Below are 17,467 nucleotides of genomic sequence, written 5' to 3' on the forward strand. Positions count from 1 at the left end.
TATAAGAAGGTACATATTGTAGGTATAAGAGGGTATTAGAGGGTATATACTGTAGTCAGAAGAGGAAATAAGGTATAACATTGGATATACTGTAGTTATAAAAGGGTATTAGTAGGCGTTCGATTGCAGCGCTGGATGGCGCTTTCCAGCTCCGCAATTTTCGAGCACTGCCTGCTCTGTAGCCGTTTAGCGCACCTCATCATCCATCCCAATGATTGGCGCGTCTGTGTGCAAGAGGACCCTTAGGGAATAGTTTGCTGCAGGTCATTAGCACTAAGGGAAGTAGGATGAAAGAAAACGCTGCAGGCAAGCTCTGCCCATGACAATCACACTGTCTCACCCGCAAATTTTCCTAAAGGATTAATTTACAAAAAAGCTGGCTTATGAAAATAGTTGACTATTTTTAAACATTCAGTATAGAATACTTGATTTATTAGCATTTTTGTTAACTGCATTTACTTGTGAAGCAAAGTAAGAATCTAGCAGATACAAAATAAGCCATTGTACAGATCCAACCGGGCTGTGTTTCTTGCAGCACATCAGTCTTATATACTGGGGGTTACGGCTTATACAACAGGAGGGCGGTATTTCCTGTTTTCTATAAGGGATTACTGTACATACGTCCTAGCGAGGCCTTTTCTGGGTGTGAGCAGCAGTACGTCACCACCTTAACATGATAGCTGGCCTTTAATTGCTATATAAACATTTTTTTGCTCTTTGTAACTACGTCAGAGCCTTGTATCACAAGGGGCACAAATCTGTATTTTGTACCAAATCACATATAAATCTAGATCATAAGAATGCCTACAGGGCACTTTTAGCATGTGTTTGGCTATTAAAAGGCCACAGGAAATTTGCGGGGTGTAAATGGTGAACATGCATCATAGATGATGTGAAAGGAATCCGTTCAATAAGTTACTTTTTCTCCAGTTTTTGTTATGCAACTTCTCGTTACAAAGAAGATATATCAGCTGATTAGTTGCAAAAAGTGAGCGATCTCCAAGTGTGTGGCCGGCTGTACAGTAGGCTCCTGCCGGGAACGAGCGCGCACATTACTATTCAAGGCCAACTATTGACTATTTTCTCCTATGAATTATTTAAATCCACTTATTCGAGAATGATTGGGAGTTAATCATATGGTGTGCAGATAGGATGATACCGCCACCTTCGCACCCTTACGGTGAAGGTCTACTTACCACATATATTAGAAATCCTTCTGCAGGAGGCAAGGGATCATTTATCTCATGCACATTAAAAGGACAGCATGGAGCTTAGAGATGGCATCAAGCAGCATAATATATGGAGAGCAGACTGTATGGGCGCTGTACTTGATGCCGGGGCCCTGGCTCTAGTTTAACTGATGGATTCAATGTAAACTCAGGGAAAATTCAACATGTTATCTGTACCTAGAAACTTTGGTGCATGTGGAAAGAAGTACAACAGGTGGGATAGCAGAGCAGTGGGGCGGATTTACGAACCCAGTCTAAGGGCCCTTCTACACGGAATGTAATTGTTGAGATTGTCGCTGGATCGCAGGAATCTGAATGACAGTTTATTCGTCGTTCAGATGGTGCAGGCATAAAAGTCAAACGAGGATCTGCCTGCATATCACAGGCAGGAGATCACCTATAAACGACGGCCTGATTACTGTAAATGGAGGCAGGTGGCTGGAATGATGCCCGACCCGTTCTGCCTCCATTTACTGAGGGATGAACGCCCCCGTGTAAAATCACAGGAGCGATAATCGCTGGGACAACTGTCAAGCCCGTCCTGTGTAAGAGGGCCCTAAAAGTTAGACAGTGCAATTTCAGACTAGACAGTTATTAACCCCTTAAGGACCAGGGTGTATTGGTCCTAAATGACACTAAATGGATTTTACCCATGTGGTAGTTATACGGCCCTATTTCTTTTTTCTTTAGCTACCAATATTATTTTTGCTATGTTTTTTTTTCCATAGCATATAGGGCACTATTTTTTAAAGACTTTTTTTTTCCGTTTTACTAGGAATAAAAGGCTACAAGAAAAGATTTTAATTTTTTTTTTAACATTTAGAGTTTTTTTTTTTCTTTTTACCGTAATTCGAATAGTTACACTAAAATAAAATATGTGAATGGGTTCCTCATTTTGTTTCAGACATTTTGTTAATATAATAGTTTTGGATTACATGGCGCATACGGTATTATGGATTATATTATTTGGATTACAGGGCATATCAGGGTAAAATGAGGAAATACACACTATTCACTACTCCAATGGCCTCCCGATCCAGCACAACCTCCTCCGTGCCAGAAGCTGCTGCAGTGGTCATGTGCCATTTATTGTACATGTGACCACTCAACCAATCACGGCGTTCAGCAGTGATACTGCCAAGAAGGGCGTGTGACTGCTGAAGTATACAATAAATGGCAAGCAACGGCAGTGCTGCAATGGGAAGCCTTTCAATGGAGTAGTGTTTTCTAGCTTAGTATTTTTTCCCCCATAAAGGGGAAAACCCCTTTAAGGATTTCTTGCACAGAAAGCACCTTTGGCTACACACCGAGGAGATCTTCTGAAGAGGAGTTTTGGGTTTACTTGATTAAAAGAATTGAAACGGGTTTTTTAGTAAAAAAAAAAAATTTAAAAAAAATGCTGTAAAATATTAAAAAAAGGACACGAAATGAAAATGTTCAGCCAGATTTTTTCTAGTTTAGCCGCTTCGAACCTTGATAAGACTGAACAGTACTGTTGTTCTAGCAGCATTTGCTCTCGTCTGGCCAGTTTAAGATGACTACTTCCATCACACAGTGGCTGACAAAGGTTTATTGGATAATTTTCAGCAATTACACAGAATAACCGCAAAGGGAGAAAAAGAGTACCCTGAGAGAAATAAGCCCTACCATCAAAAGAGATTCTAACTACAAGAGCGATCTGTCTTGTCCTTGGATACAAATGGCTGTTAATCTAGTATAAAATAAGAGCTGTGTTATCGAAATGACTTGCTCAGCAATACCAATGTCACACAATGCGTAAGATACAAACGTCCCCCTCCAGCCGCTGTCACTACAAATAATGCCCATCGATCAACTCGTTCCCCCTAGCAGACGTTTTCCAATTTTCTCATTGAGAAGGCCGAAAATATGATACCTAGCCTGAAGACTGCGCTTCCCGGGACAGTATGGATTTTCTTATACTTTCACCATAATCTGATTAAAAGGGAGTGAGGGATTACAAACCAAAGTCTGCCTGAGAATAGTTTGATATGTTACAGTCTTTTGAGTGAGATTACATTAAAAGATTATCACTAAATTACATTTGTGTCATCTGCACTTTGCTATTAACCCCATTATGGTCTACTGAACACCAGACTGAAATCAAACTAACAACTACCACTTGTCAGTGAGTATGTGAGTGCTTCTCATGCTCTACCCCTGGTGACGTCAAAGGTCCTATAACATATATAAAGCACAGAGCCTGACCGACAGAAGAACAACAAAGTTAGGGCTCTTGAAAAGGGGACGACAAAAATAACAAAATGAGAATACAACTAAGCCGTTATTATCTCAGACACAACTCAGCGAACCGGACAGGAAACACCCACCTACCCCACCATAGAGATCCGGTGGGCTGAAGGACCTGTGGTGATGTCACTGCTGTGGGAGGAGCCATTCTGCAGTTTGGTAGAAAGTACTGTATGTGGGTTATCATGCTTGGCCCCCAAGTGACGTCATCACAGCTCCTATAGGATATATAAAACACAGAGCCTCACTGACAGAAGAGCACCACAGTTAGGGCTCTTGGAAAGGGAGGACAAAATTAACAAAATGAGAATACAACTAAGTTGTTATCTCAGAAGACACAACTCAGCGGTCCTAACAGAAGACGCAAACCTACCACCACCACCGAGATCCGGTGAGCTGAAGGACTTGTGGTGATGTCATTGCTGTGGGAGGTGCCAAGCTGCTTGTGTCTTGTGTGGGAATCAAGATGGATGTAGTAGAGCTGTGTGAGAGATGTGTGGGGATCATAATGGATGTACCATGTAGCACAGCTGTGTGGCTATACCTATACACATTAGATGGCGAGCCAATCCCACTGAACTACGTGGTTTCAACCAAGATATATGAGCAGTTTCACATCAAGTATCTGATCTGTGCTTAGCATGTGATGTTAAAATAAGCTTAAGGTGTTGATGCATCATAGCTGAACCCTCTATCTCCATTGAGAACACATGCATATACACCTATAGGGGATTGGAAGGAGAGAAGAATAAGCCACAGCAAGACTTCAAGAGGTGGCGGCTTACAGAGGTAGCAAAGTTTAACCTGACACTTAACATGTTAAGAAAAAGTTTTGTACCACAGCTTATTTGCCCTTTTGATAGCTTTTCAATTAATTTTGTTTTGTTAGAAGGGGGTTCCAGGGAGTGCCCATCAGACTACACCGCGATAGGAGCGGAATGTGCTGGTCCAACCCCTGTGTAGTGTCCGGCACTCGAAATTGCAGGCTGGGGTCCCAATGATTTCAATGAGAGCTATGCCTGCAATTACAAGCACCAGCCACTACACAAGGGTCAGAGCAGCGGCTTCCGCTCTGACCCCAATGTCTGGAAAACCCCTTTAAGAGAACTGTGATACATTGCTGCAACAAGTTAAGTTAAACTTTGCTAAATCTGTAGCTTCCACAAGAACAAAGGATCGAGCATGGTGAAATTCAACATGCCTGATCCTTTTTTTTTCCTCCTGGCATCTGCCATTGGGTGAAACCCCAATACACATTAAATGGCCGGCCAGTCATTCTGCAATCGGTGGGTTGAGCTGATGTTAATGTGATGTGTATAGGCATCTATAAGGGGTGACGGCATGGCAAAGTGACACGCAGCTATAGGAGAATGAAATCCTTGCTGATACACTGAGTGTCATACAACAGTGAAGCTGGAAGCTGTCAGGACTCCAACAATGTACTTACATATGCTACACTTAATTTAGCTGCCTGTTCATCTGTTAACACGAGAGGTTAAGCAGAATGTGCAAATCTACCACCATGCTGTGAGAGTGGTTTTCTTTTCTGCTTCCAAATGACGTAACTTCATATCCAGCAGGTATAATTTGTTTAATTTATGTTTTTCAGAGGAGAATTGGCAAACTAAATAAAATTCCAGAGCCGTATTTGTATACTTTGTAAGAGAAGAGAAAAAAATCCCATAGCAAAAATGACTTAGTAGAAACGTTTTGTAACCCTTCTTCTATATTTCCCTTTATATATTGTCCTTTTACAGAATATTAAATAAAAGTTGAATTCAAAAATCGTTGTATCACAAATATTTTCACTTTTTATTCTCATGTGTCTTTCTGACCGAGTCTCATTTCCTGATAAGCAATACGGGTGGCCTTGGGTACGTTTAAGTGACTCAAAGAGGGAAAACTTGATTAGGGTTGTACTCTTGTTTGTAGGGTACATTCACACAGTACAATCAAATCAGATTTCCCATGATTACCACCAAATTGACGCAAATGCTGAACATTCCCCAATTTTTGTGGTAATCGCTGCATAAATACGTGATTTGACTGCATTGTGTGAAAATACATCTTGTGGTAAAGGAGATTATTTTCCCAGTGACTATTCTCCCCGAGTAGCCAAATTTCTCCTAGCTAAGACTACATGCGCACAAGCGAGAACCTCGCACAAGTTTTGTGCACTGTGTGCTGCACACAACTATCGCGAACTTCAATCTTTTGAATGGAGTTATTCACATGAGTGATTTTTTTCCCCTCACAATGATGCTGCAAGGTTAAAAACCGCAGTAGGTTCTTACGGCGTTCCCTCGGAAAGCTTGGCCATTGTTCTTACGACTAAGCGCTTTAAATTTACGGAGCTTGGTCCTGTGCTTTAATCCCGCCTGATCACAGAAATACGGCGTGGGATTAAAGCTCATACTCCTGCAATCAAGTAGGAGCAGGTCTGGTCCTTGGCAGTTAGCCACAGCTGATAACCCAGAGGAGAAGCGGCTTTCACTTCTGCCTTCTCCTTTCCTGGGTACATAGCGCTAAATGCTATGTACTAAGAAGTGGAAGTGCAAGAGTTTCTTCCACTACGCAACCCAGTGATCACGTGACCGCCGGGATTCCCTGGCACAGCAGAGCTACAGGGTCCTACAGACCCTGATCAGCTCTGCCAGTGACTATTGTCACTGCAGGGGATGTTTTCTCCTGTAACTGAGACTCCTATGGATGCCCCAGCTACAGTGGGAAAGTGCCAAATAAAAAAAAAATGTAAAAAAACTTATACGAAACCATACGTATGATATATCAAAACATCTGAAACAAAATGAGGAACCCGTACCCATGCTTTTTTTGTGCGTGAATATACTGATTTTAAAAAAAACAAACAAAAAAAACAAACTATAAATGTTAAAAAACAAAGGAAAAGCACATTTTTTTTAGCTTTTTACGCCCAATATAAATGGGGGGGAAGAGTCAGTGAAAAATATAATTAAAAAACACCCCTATATGTCATGCGGAACAAAATGCGGCAAAAATAATTTTGGTACCGAAGGGGGGGGAAGCGAGAAACCACCATATGGTGGTTTTTCCCATTTTTCAATGGGAAAAATCCCTGAAAAGTGTCTGGTCCTTAAGGGGTTAAAGACATTGCATGGCAGTTGCTTGCCGTGCGAGGTGTGTGCAAGTTTGAGGTTTCCCATTGAAATTAATGGAAAACACTTGCGATCTGCTAGCGCACGTGAAACAAGGGCCTGAGGATCACAATTTCACACAAGCGATGCAAGGCGTTTTTGAATGAAGAACTCCTTAAATCAGTGTGTAAAACACACGTTAGAAGCACGGTATAGTGCTCACATGTGTAAATGTAGCCTAAAAGGTGAGATTTTTCTACAACGCAAGTAAGAATTTGACATGAACCTCTCATAGATGATAAAGCAAACCATGAATTGCTACAGTATTTCTTTCATTTTTTTTTTATATTACACTTTTTTGGCAAAATAACGTGTATTGCTTCTTACCTGTTGGACATTCTGCTATGGATGGTCTAACCTGGGGAGGATCCCTACATCCGCACCTGCTGTCGCTTGTGATCTACAGTTAAAGGGGTGGTCTCGCGAAAGCAAGTGGGGTTATACACTTCCGTATGGCCATATTAATGCACTTTGTAATATACAGTGTGCATTAAATATGAGCCATACAGAAGTTATTCCACTTACCTGCTCCGTTGCTAGCGTCCCCGTCTCCATGGTTCCGTCTAAATTCGCTGGCAGCTTGCTTTTTTAGACGCGCTTGCGCAGTCCGGTCTTCTCCTTTCAGCACGAGCCGCTTCAGTGTGCTCCCCGCTACAGCTCTTCTGCGCATGCGCAGATGAGCTGTCACTGCTCGGGAGCGCGCTGGAGCGGCCATTCTGTACCATCCTCTGTTAGAGGAAGGTGCAGAGCCGCCCAGCTGTCCGGAGAAGCCGCCCAGCTGTCCTGCCGTCCAGGTAAGTGATGGGCCGGGGGGGCTGCCGCTGCGCCGGGGGGGGGGGGGGGGGGGGGGGCTGTCGTCGCTGTCGCTGCGATGGGGGGGGGGCTGCCGCTGCGATGGGGGGGGCTGTCGCTAGGCCGAGGGGGGCTTTCGCTGCGATGGGGGGGCTGTCGCTAAGCCGGGGGGGGCTGTCGCTAGGCCGGGGGAACTAGCGCTGGGCCAGGGGGGTAAGTGATGGGTCGGGGGTGATGTTCACTGACAGGTGAAGGCCCCGGAGCCCAGCGCTGGGCTCCGGAACCTAGCGCTGGGCTCCGGAACCTAGCGCTGGGCTCCGGAACCTAGCGCTGGGCTCCGGAACCTAGCGCTGGGCTCCGGAACCTAGCGCTGGGCTCCGAGGCCTTCACCTGGGCTGAGGGTCTAGCGCTGGGGAGCCGGGAGCGTAGCGCTGGGGAGCCGGCGGCTAGCGCCGGTTACCTGCTGCCTGGCGGTGGGTGACTGGTCGGCGGCTGCGGGGCGTCTGGTCGGCGGCTGCGGGGCGTCCGGTTGCCATGGAGACACAGCTGGCAGCGTCTCGGGAGCGCGCACGTCGGGCTGCAGCGAGCGACGGGGAAAGAGCCGGCGGCCATCTTGGGGAAACTTTTATAAGTTGCTGAAACGCTGGAACGGTAAGTACAAACCAGCTAGGAAAGTCATTTACAGGGGTAATTAGTAATGTATGTTTAATTAGGGGGACTGGGCAAAAAAAAAAATTCACTGCTTCCTCGAGACATCTCCTTTAAGCCCTTTATACATCGTGATCAGTAAGAGTGGATTTCATGAACACCTTATCACAACTTACTCCAGCTCCACAGGTAAGCCAGGGATTCAAAGCCGCTGCATACGTAAGCCCAGGATAACTGGCAGAGTAGTAGGGAATTCTGTATGCCAGTATAAATTACCTTTAAACTGCCTGGCATCAAATGAGAAGATAGGAAGTATATGGCGCCATCATATTCCGTATTGTCGAAGCATTACAAACACAGTATAAAATGCCCTTCCTTTTCATATTGCAAACAGCTATCCCCACATGATATACATATTTATATGACCTCCTTCACCTCCATAAGGTGGTTTTATTTATTTATTTTTATCTTAACAGCTCTGCAGTTTTTGTTGGTCGTTTTGATTCAGCAGGAGGGAGAAGTAGAGACAGAAATCCTTTCTTTAGGCTTCCTTCCCACAAACGGATTTACGCCGCGTAAATCCGCGGCAAAAATCCGCTGCGTTGCCCCCTCTATTGAACCTAATAGCACAATGCTCACGATGCGGAATTCCACCGCGGAATTTCGTACCGTGAAATCTCCCGTCCTCACCCGCAGCATGCTCTATTTGCCGCGGGTGTATGCGCTGACGGCTTCCATTGCAGTCAATGGAAGCCGTCCGTTCACGCTATCTCCCGCTGCAACCAGCGGAAGATAGCGTGAAAAAATGCTTCCCCGCCTACCGCCGCGCGTCATATGACGCGGCCGCCGCGTCACGTGACACGGCCGGCCGCGTCATGTGACGCGGTGGGCGTGTCACATGACGCGACGGCGGTGGGCGGGGAAGCGTCTTCACGCTATCTTCCGCTGGTAAGTATGGGGTCTCTGGGGGGCGCCGTGACGGGCTTCACTGCGGAATATTATGCAGCGGAGCCCGTCACGCTCGTGTGAAGCCGGCCTTATATTTCCCATTTCTCTGGAATCCTCTTCTAGTTTTTGTTCTAAAAACTGCATGAAAATTTTTTTTTTTATTTTTTTTTAAATGCTAGTGTGTAACCATCCCAAGAGTATATATAAACCAGATACAATATATACATTCGATGCAATCATCCATATACCTGCATGCTGAGATTGGTGAAGTGTGCATACGTTCTACATAGATAGCGGGAATAAAAGGGAACCTGTCATTTGCCTAAAGTACCACAAACTAACTTATTGTGCTGTTAGCCGGTGTGACAGAGAGCCGGGTGATTTTAGTTTTCCTATACACACCCGCTTCCCGCCACTTAAGTCTGTGCGCTGGCCATAAATCTGAGTCCTGTGCGCACGCTCTCCTATACAAGTCTACCTGAGACTGCACGCTTGGGACTCTGAAGAGAGCCAGGATTTTTGTGCTCCGTGTGTCCTTCAGCAGCAGCAGGCACCGTGGGAACCAGTAGGTTGGAGAGGATGAAATATACATCACCCTGCTCCCTACCACCTCACCTAACAGCACCATACATTATGGCCCTTTTACGCGGGCAGACAATCTCACAATTCTCTTTTTCCTAAGCGACCAAGCTGGTGATCTCATCACAAGCTCGTCCAGCCTCGGGGGCTAGTCCATCAGGGCTTCCCATTCCTTTGAACGATCAGTGTTTAATCGGCACAAGTCGGCGCTGGTTTTATGGCGTCTGAAACATAATGAGCGAGAACCTCGCGATTCTCATTCGCCATTTACCCGCATTTAAACTGAACAATTATTGTTCAAAACAAGAGAAACTGAACATTTTTCTGAGCAGTAATCATTCCGTCTAAACGGGGCTTTCGTTTATGGTGCTTTATACAGGTGACGGATCCCTTTAAGCCATTGCCAGAAAGCTGACAGCGGCTCATCCCCTCTGAAGACACTAAGGATCAAAAGTGCTAAAATTCAACTACCCAACCCTAATCTTCCGTTAGGGACGCGCGTACACATTAGAAAACCAATAGCGTCAGTCAATATGCATCTTATGTGAACAGCAAGCTTTAGAAAAAGCAAGCTTCTTTAGTAATTCATAACTTTTAATGGCGTGCGCTTGAAACTACTTAGGTCTCTTCATCAGGCATGATTTAACACAGAATCTGATAAACCCTGCCTGATGAAGAAGCTTAAGTAGTCTACAATGCTTCCTATTTGTCATCTTTTCAGTAAACCATTAAAAAGTTATCATCTACTGAGGAAGTTCACTTTTTATTTTTCTATCTAGTAGATTAAAAGATAGTTTTTCCTTTGGCCAGCTAGTAATTGCTTTATTGCTGGCCTAAAGCAAATTCCCAACAAAACAAGGGAAGGCAAAGAAGAAAAAAGTCCAAATGAAAGAAAGTAAGAAAACAGCTAAAGTAAACAACATCAGACTATTCCCAAGGAATTTACGATAGCAGGTAATGGCACGCAGCGAGAACAATCACAAATACAGGTAGAAAGTGAGCAATAAAGAGAATGAGGTCTTAGCAGGTAAGACTGAAGCCTGGCCGACATCAAACCTGTCATTCTTATTGTAATTTCCAACTGCAGAAGTCTACTGCAGCTTTTATCCATCAGGCATCTAAATAATGATTTACTTCCAAGAAATGCCTTTTCTCAGTAGTACATGTAGATATTCCGCCTTTGAAATAAATGAGCATCACTGCGTGCAGAGATACATTATATACTGGTATGTGAACATGGTAGGAACACTTCCGATAGAAGAAAAATTGCTGTTGTACCACATGCCCATAATACGTAATGAAGAAAGTCTGGATATGGCGAATATCACCCGATATCTCCACAAGCTGGACACAACATTTGTGGGAATGCAGCCTGGTAACTCCCAACAAATTGGACATCCCAGGAGTATCTAGCGTTCCACTAACAAGGCAACAGCTTCTAAACGATGGTCAGAACATGAAGACTTCAAAATTCGCTAATTAGTAAATCCTTTTTACCAGTTTGTCCCATATTTTAGGAATTATTATTTATAGCTTCAGAAGGTCCACCTAATAACCACATAGAGACAGACAGATACAAAATAAACCTGGCACTGGTAACTGACATCCAGCCAAAGTCATCCTTGCATCATTCTAGAATTTCCCATCAACCTGTTAAGGTCAGATATTTTTAGGGTTTCCGCAAGTCAAGAGACACATGTGATATTAAGATTCCTTGCTTCAACAAAACAGCTTTTAATTATTATTAGGCATGGCCGGATGATCAGAATTATGCTTTACAAAATTAGCAATAAAGCTTTTGGAAAGTAGCAAGAACGGCAAAAAACAGGTGCGGTCAAACAGTGTCAATGAACGGAGCCGCACAAAGCACTTTTAATGTATATTAGCCATCTGAAATTAATATAAAGCAATATTGCATACATCTATGGCCCATGGATTTCGATACATTATGACCACACACGACATGGCCACGTTTTCGGACCACCTTTGTTGAGACAACGTGTGTCTATCCTCATACATTTTAATGTCTGGCAATGTATGTTGACTCGACTACACTATTCTGTCCTCCTAAGTAATAACTAAGTATCCCAGTCTTATGTGGCAGATTGCTGTTTGCCTATACAAGTCTTGCTCCAAGGTCGGTTTACAACTTCAGACATCACAATGTGCTTCACGCACACACAATCATGTTGTGAGATCATGTCATTACTCATATGTTCATCCAGCTGCTGGGAGTTACTAAATGCTTTTGCCTTCATCTTTTTAAACTGGCCAAACAAATCCTATTGGGCATGTTCCCATGGGAGATCATCTGCTGTCAGGGGGATCTGGCAATGGCTTCCCCCACTATCCCTTTTGAAACAAACATGCACGTCATGCAAGTTAAACGTGCATGTTTACAACAGTCCCACAAAATAGTTGCCGGCTGGCAGCTATCCCATGTTTATGGCCACCGGTATACCTATATCAGCATATGTAAGGCCCTTTCATCCAACGACTTTCCAACTGTAATGGAGACAAATATCTACAATAAAGTGCTATAGACTTTAGGAGCCAGACAGAAAACACTTTAGCAACCAATTTGATTTTATTAGTGGGCTGACAAGAACGTAGGAGCCAGAAGCACATTTCTAAGCACACCGACTACATGACTAAACAGATTTGTCTAGATCGGCTTTACAAGAAAACCAGACTGATAACCATCCAAACAATGATGACACTATGCAGAAGAGCTCGCATTTTAGGTGCACCATTGTCCACACTGCACAGGATCAAACGTAACCATACTGCCAGATGAACACAGTCCCATGTATGTGGTATACAAGAAGTGCCACCTGGTGACCTACCTTCAATTCTTTTCAGGGCAGTCTGACACGACTCCTGGTCAGGGAATTCAAAGGGACTGTTACAGGTCCGAATAGTGTCACATTCACATTTTCCATTGATGATGTTGCATCCTGTTACAAAGTTTTCATTGCAAGGTTCAAATCCATAGAGCTGGCCATCATCCCAATTCTCATCTGCAATATAAAACAAATACTTTAATGGGTTGCCATTTGTAGATTGGGTGTCATTAGATTTATGGAAAATGTTGCTTTTGGTATGAAATAATACAAAGTAAAAAAAAAAAATTTAATCTCAGCAGAAAAGCGGAATCCTCGGCACAGATGTGAAACCACTCTTAAACATACGTAAGAAATTTTTGGTGATTTTTCTTTTTAACTTTGTCATAATTTGCATTTTAAAAAGAATCTTAAAATCCTGCATTTTTCACATTGACCACAGAGCCTAAGGCCTCCTTCCCACGAGCGTGACGGGGTCCGCCGCGTAATATTACGCAGTGAAGCCCGTCACGGCGCCCCCCAGAGCCCCTATACTTACCTGCGGGAGATAGCGTGAAATCGCTTCCCCGCCCACCACCGCCGCGTCACCGCCCACCACCGCCGCGTCACCGGCCGTGTCACGTGCACGGCCGGCCGTGTCACGTGACGCGGCCGGCCGCGTCATTTGGCGTCATATGACGCGCGGCGGTGGGCGGGAAAGCGTTTTTTCACGCTATCTCCCGCTGGTTACAGCGGGAGATAGCGTGAACGGACGGCTTCCATTGACTGCAATGGAAGCCGTCAGTGCGTACAGCCCGTCCTCACCCGCAGAAAATAGAGCATGCTGCGGGTGAGGACGGGAGAAATCGCGGTGCGTAATTCCGCGCTGGAATTACGCATCGTGAGCATTGTGCTATTAGGTTCAATAGAACCTAATAGCTGCGGGCAACGCAGCGGATTTTCGCCGCGAATTACGCGGCGGAAATCCGTTCGTGGGAAGGAGGCCTAATAGGCTCTGATCTCACCAAGATCTCACTAAGGGACTTTTTACACAAAACTATTACCATTCAAAAAAATTGTTGTATTGTGCAAATTAGTGTAAACATGGCTGACGATTGGACAACAAACGAGAATTTGTTTCTCGTACGTCGCTCATAAATAAAAGTCATTGTTCGCTCATTTACATGTCTTGCATGTAAAACGCAACAGTCACTGGTACAGTGAATGCGAACGACAGAACGATTTACGCGATTTATCTGCCTGTATAGACAGGCTGCACAAGCAAATGGGCGAACTCCATCATTTGTGTATGTGAATGATATATCGCTCTGATGCAAAAGGAGCCTAATATCAGTTAGGATTACACTGAGAGGTAACACCTATATATGTAGATAGCACATGATCCATCATTCACAAGAGGTATAAACTGGCTATTTTCTACTCCCCTCTGCACAGGTCACAGTACATGCCTAGAACAGTCCCCCATACAGGTCAATGAGTCCCCTTCTGTCCACTATGTGACTTGTCCATGAGGCTGCCATAAAGCATTATGTCTAAATATTAACCCTTTACAATCCAATTTTGGATTCAGGGTTTCCTAGGGGGCTCTCTCTTTCTGCCATTATACAATGGCGCCATCTGCTGGCTAGAGCCAGTATTGCGGTATGGGACATGCTGGAGAGGCCCCCTGACAACAGAGCGGCCAGTAATATACAGTAAGAATACCCTGCCGGACGTCTTCCAACATCGGAGCTGTACAGCCTTTAATCAGAATGTCAGACAGTGGATTGGAAAGGGTTAACGTTAAATATAGCTCAGGAAAGATGGTGGCACACAGCAAGTATTCATGTCACTGCATGCTTGCACACGACACATCGGCAAACATAGTCATGTGAGCCCAGCCGGTACTATTGTACCATGTCACCACTGGAAGCTAGGGGTTTAACAGGGCTTGCATGGAGGAATGCCCCAGCCACACCACTAACTCCGGATTGGCTGAATTTTGTAAGGTCCTTTAGAGCTAATCGTCTAAGCCTAACAGGAAAACTTACCCTAACCCTCCAGCCCATGCTGAAATCAATATCGACACTGTCCTCCCCCCTTCTGTAGCACTGACAAAGTTGTGCGCCAAATCGCGGCATTTTTATAAGCGAGCGGAAATTTGTTGCGATTTTCCGCTTGTGTACATCAGGCTGCGCTTTCCATATAGTTATCCCATGGAAAGCGTTCATTGCGTTACCCACGTGCATATTATCGCTCGTGGACAGGAGGCCTCAAGGTTGCCCATACTTTTTAGATAGCTTTCAACAGAGCGTACATGTGTTCTGTAAGCAGTGAGGGCTGTTGACAGAAACCTCTGGAAGGGGCATATTTCCTGATAACAAAAGGATTGGACCAACTGCCCTATTCTAAGATCCCTCACCATCTGCTATTGGAGGAAAGAATCAGGAGACCCCCCCCCCCCCCATACACATTAGATGGTGGTACGATCCTGCCGAAATCACCAGCTTTACCAGATCCAAAGTACATGGCCACCTTCCCACCAATTGCAGCAGCATATTTCTATGGACTGTAGATTAAGTTCCTTACTTTAGCAAAGGAATTAACAGTATATGGACCACTGCACTAGCCCATTAATCTACACCAGGTATACAGGAGAAGCCCGATTGACGTATTTTGGCTATCAACATGTGAACCCATATTCCATGGCTGCAGCTTTCAAAATCATATATAAGTGAAAATCCGTAATATAGAAAAGCCTTCTCCTCCCTCAATGTGGTGGTCTGCGGTCTCTCAACTCGCTCATGTGACACATACAATTTCCTGAAAGACATCGCCGCTGAACAGGGCCCACTGTTGTGTATCCCTCTGTAGTAAACTCCCTTTATTAGACCGCACGCCGGTCTGAATGCTACACTTGTAAGATGTGTTACAGGCAAAAGTCTGAGACAGCGAAAAGAAGTTCTTAGTTCAAAACTACTTTATTCCCCAAAGCTACAAATTCTTACCAATAAAAACAATGAGATGAATGTAGAGCTCAAAACTAGAAAACCCCGTACATAAACAAGTGAAAACATGTCATATATAAGTGGCGTCTAGACAAGAGTATACGGTAGTTGCATCATGTTCAACGCTTACCAATATAGTGTTTGTATATAGCGCATTTATATAGATGGGGGGAACTAAGCAGTATCATGCTGTACATGCAGTCCATCTGTGGGCGGCACCTTATACAGCAGGAGGAGCAGAGCCGATTGATATATAGATTTATGGGGAAAGAATCAGTAGAACTTGTCATTTTTTAAATGCAATTCCTGTTCATTCTGGGCTTAGGAGTCCAGTGGGTGGTCTTATCAGTGATCGACATCCTTCCCTGTATAAGTGTGCATGCATAGATAGCGGTCAATCACTGGCGGCTACCGCCTACGGGACTCCTAAGGGCAGAGGGAACAGACATTAAATGAAAGAATTACAAGTTAAGGCGACTTCACGAGTATAGCAATGTATTTGCACTATAAGCGAGTTGGAGGAGGTGATTTGCATGTGTGTCTGCGCATAGTACTGTACGTTTTGCGCACACTGAGTCAGTTCACACCCCTTCTATGGTTTAAAAAGGCTATTTAGCCTAATAATGTCCAGATGCACACTCAATATACATGCAGTTCTGCAGGGCAAAGAGCACATCTCTCATAGGCTTCTATGGATGCTTTGGTTCACAAATGTGCACAAAAATAAAGCATGCTAAGCAAAAAAGAGTGACGGGTAAGTCACATACATGCATACATATACATATACACTTTTGCTCACCCACAGATAGTTGTTGTTCGTCCAACCTGTCTGGTTCCATGTACATACAACACTGATACACGTTACTTTCAGCATTCCACCGGTAGAGGATTATTTTATGGCATTGTAAAGTAAATTATTAGGAGAACCTGTCACCACGTTAATAACGCATAAATGAGAAACTGCAACTGAGCAAATGGCAACTTATATTAATTATGGACTCTGCATACACCAATGAATATAAAAAAGGGAGACCTTGCTTTACTGTAGTCCAATTATCAGTTTTTTTAGTACATTTCTCATTAAGGGAGGGAGATTATATACACACACACATATAGAATATAAATATATATCTATTACACACACACACACACACACACACACACACACACACACACACACATATATTATACACACACACACACACACACACACACAATTTGAACTGCTGGGGTGGATTTAGTAAAGATCAGTATGATCCACGCCAGTTTCTATTAGACGATGTTACAGGAGTTTAGTGGGGTCCAGCAAGGCATTGCCTGGAGAAGAATCCCAAATTAACCATTAACCCCTTAAGGATACAGTCTTTTTTTCCCCCTTTTTCATTTTTAGTTTTGTTTCCCCCAAAATCCCTTCTCTTATTGTTCTATACAATAGTTGTGTCCATCCAGTTCAGCCTTTTACCCCCCCCCCCCATGTTGGTCCAGAGGAAGGCAAAAAACCCCAATGAGGTAGAAGCCAATTCCCCCATTTAAGGGGAAAAATTCCTTCCTGACTCCAATCTGGCGAGCGGAATAATCCCCGGTTCACCGACCCTTCTGAAGTTATTAATGATTAGAACATATAATATTGTATTGCTCAAATGGGAAAAGTTTTTCTTTTCTTAAACTTGTTCTAACACTTTAATTATACTTACTTATTCTTACAGTTTTTTTCTGTCCCCATAGGAGACTTGAACTTTGTTGGATTGCTCATACAGTATAATGCAATACCTTGGTATTATATTATTCCGCATTTTGACAGTTTATCAAGGGATGCCACAGGCCCCCCAACTACTATTGCATCTGAACTGCGACATGTGGTCTCATAATGGGGGGCCATTCGGGACTCCCAAATGATTGGGGCATTTGAAGTGTTTATAGCCACGATCAGAGTAAGTGCAAATCGCGACTGTTGTGAGTGGGTGTCAGCTGTAACAGACAGCTGGCACCCACCTTGTATG

General features: G+C 44.0%; 1 protein-coding gene across 1 annotated transcript in view; it reads right to left on the reverse strand.

Moving 5' to 3' along the window:
* The window catches only part of CRIM1 (cysteine rich transmembrane BMP regulator 1), a 650,425-nt gene that overhangs the window by 553,481 nt on the left and 79,477 nt on the right, over positions 1 to 17,467 (reverse strand). Inside the window, exon 2 of the mRNA XM_066595879.1 lies at positions 12,484 to 12,657. Coding sequence (XP_066451976.1) covers positions 12,484 to 12,657 — 174 coding nt within the window. The remainder of the gene's footprint in view (positions 1 to 12,483; positions 12,658 to 17,467) is intronic.

Source organism: Eleutherodactylus coqui, chromosome 3 (genome assembly GCF_035609145.1).
Source record: "Eleutherodactylus coqui strain aEleCoq1 chromosome 3, aEleCoq1.hap1, whole genome shotgun sequence".
Classification (NCBI taxonomy): Eukaryota; Metazoa; Chordata; class Amphibia; order Anura; family Eleutherodactylidae; genus Eleutherodactylus; species Eleutherodactylus coqui.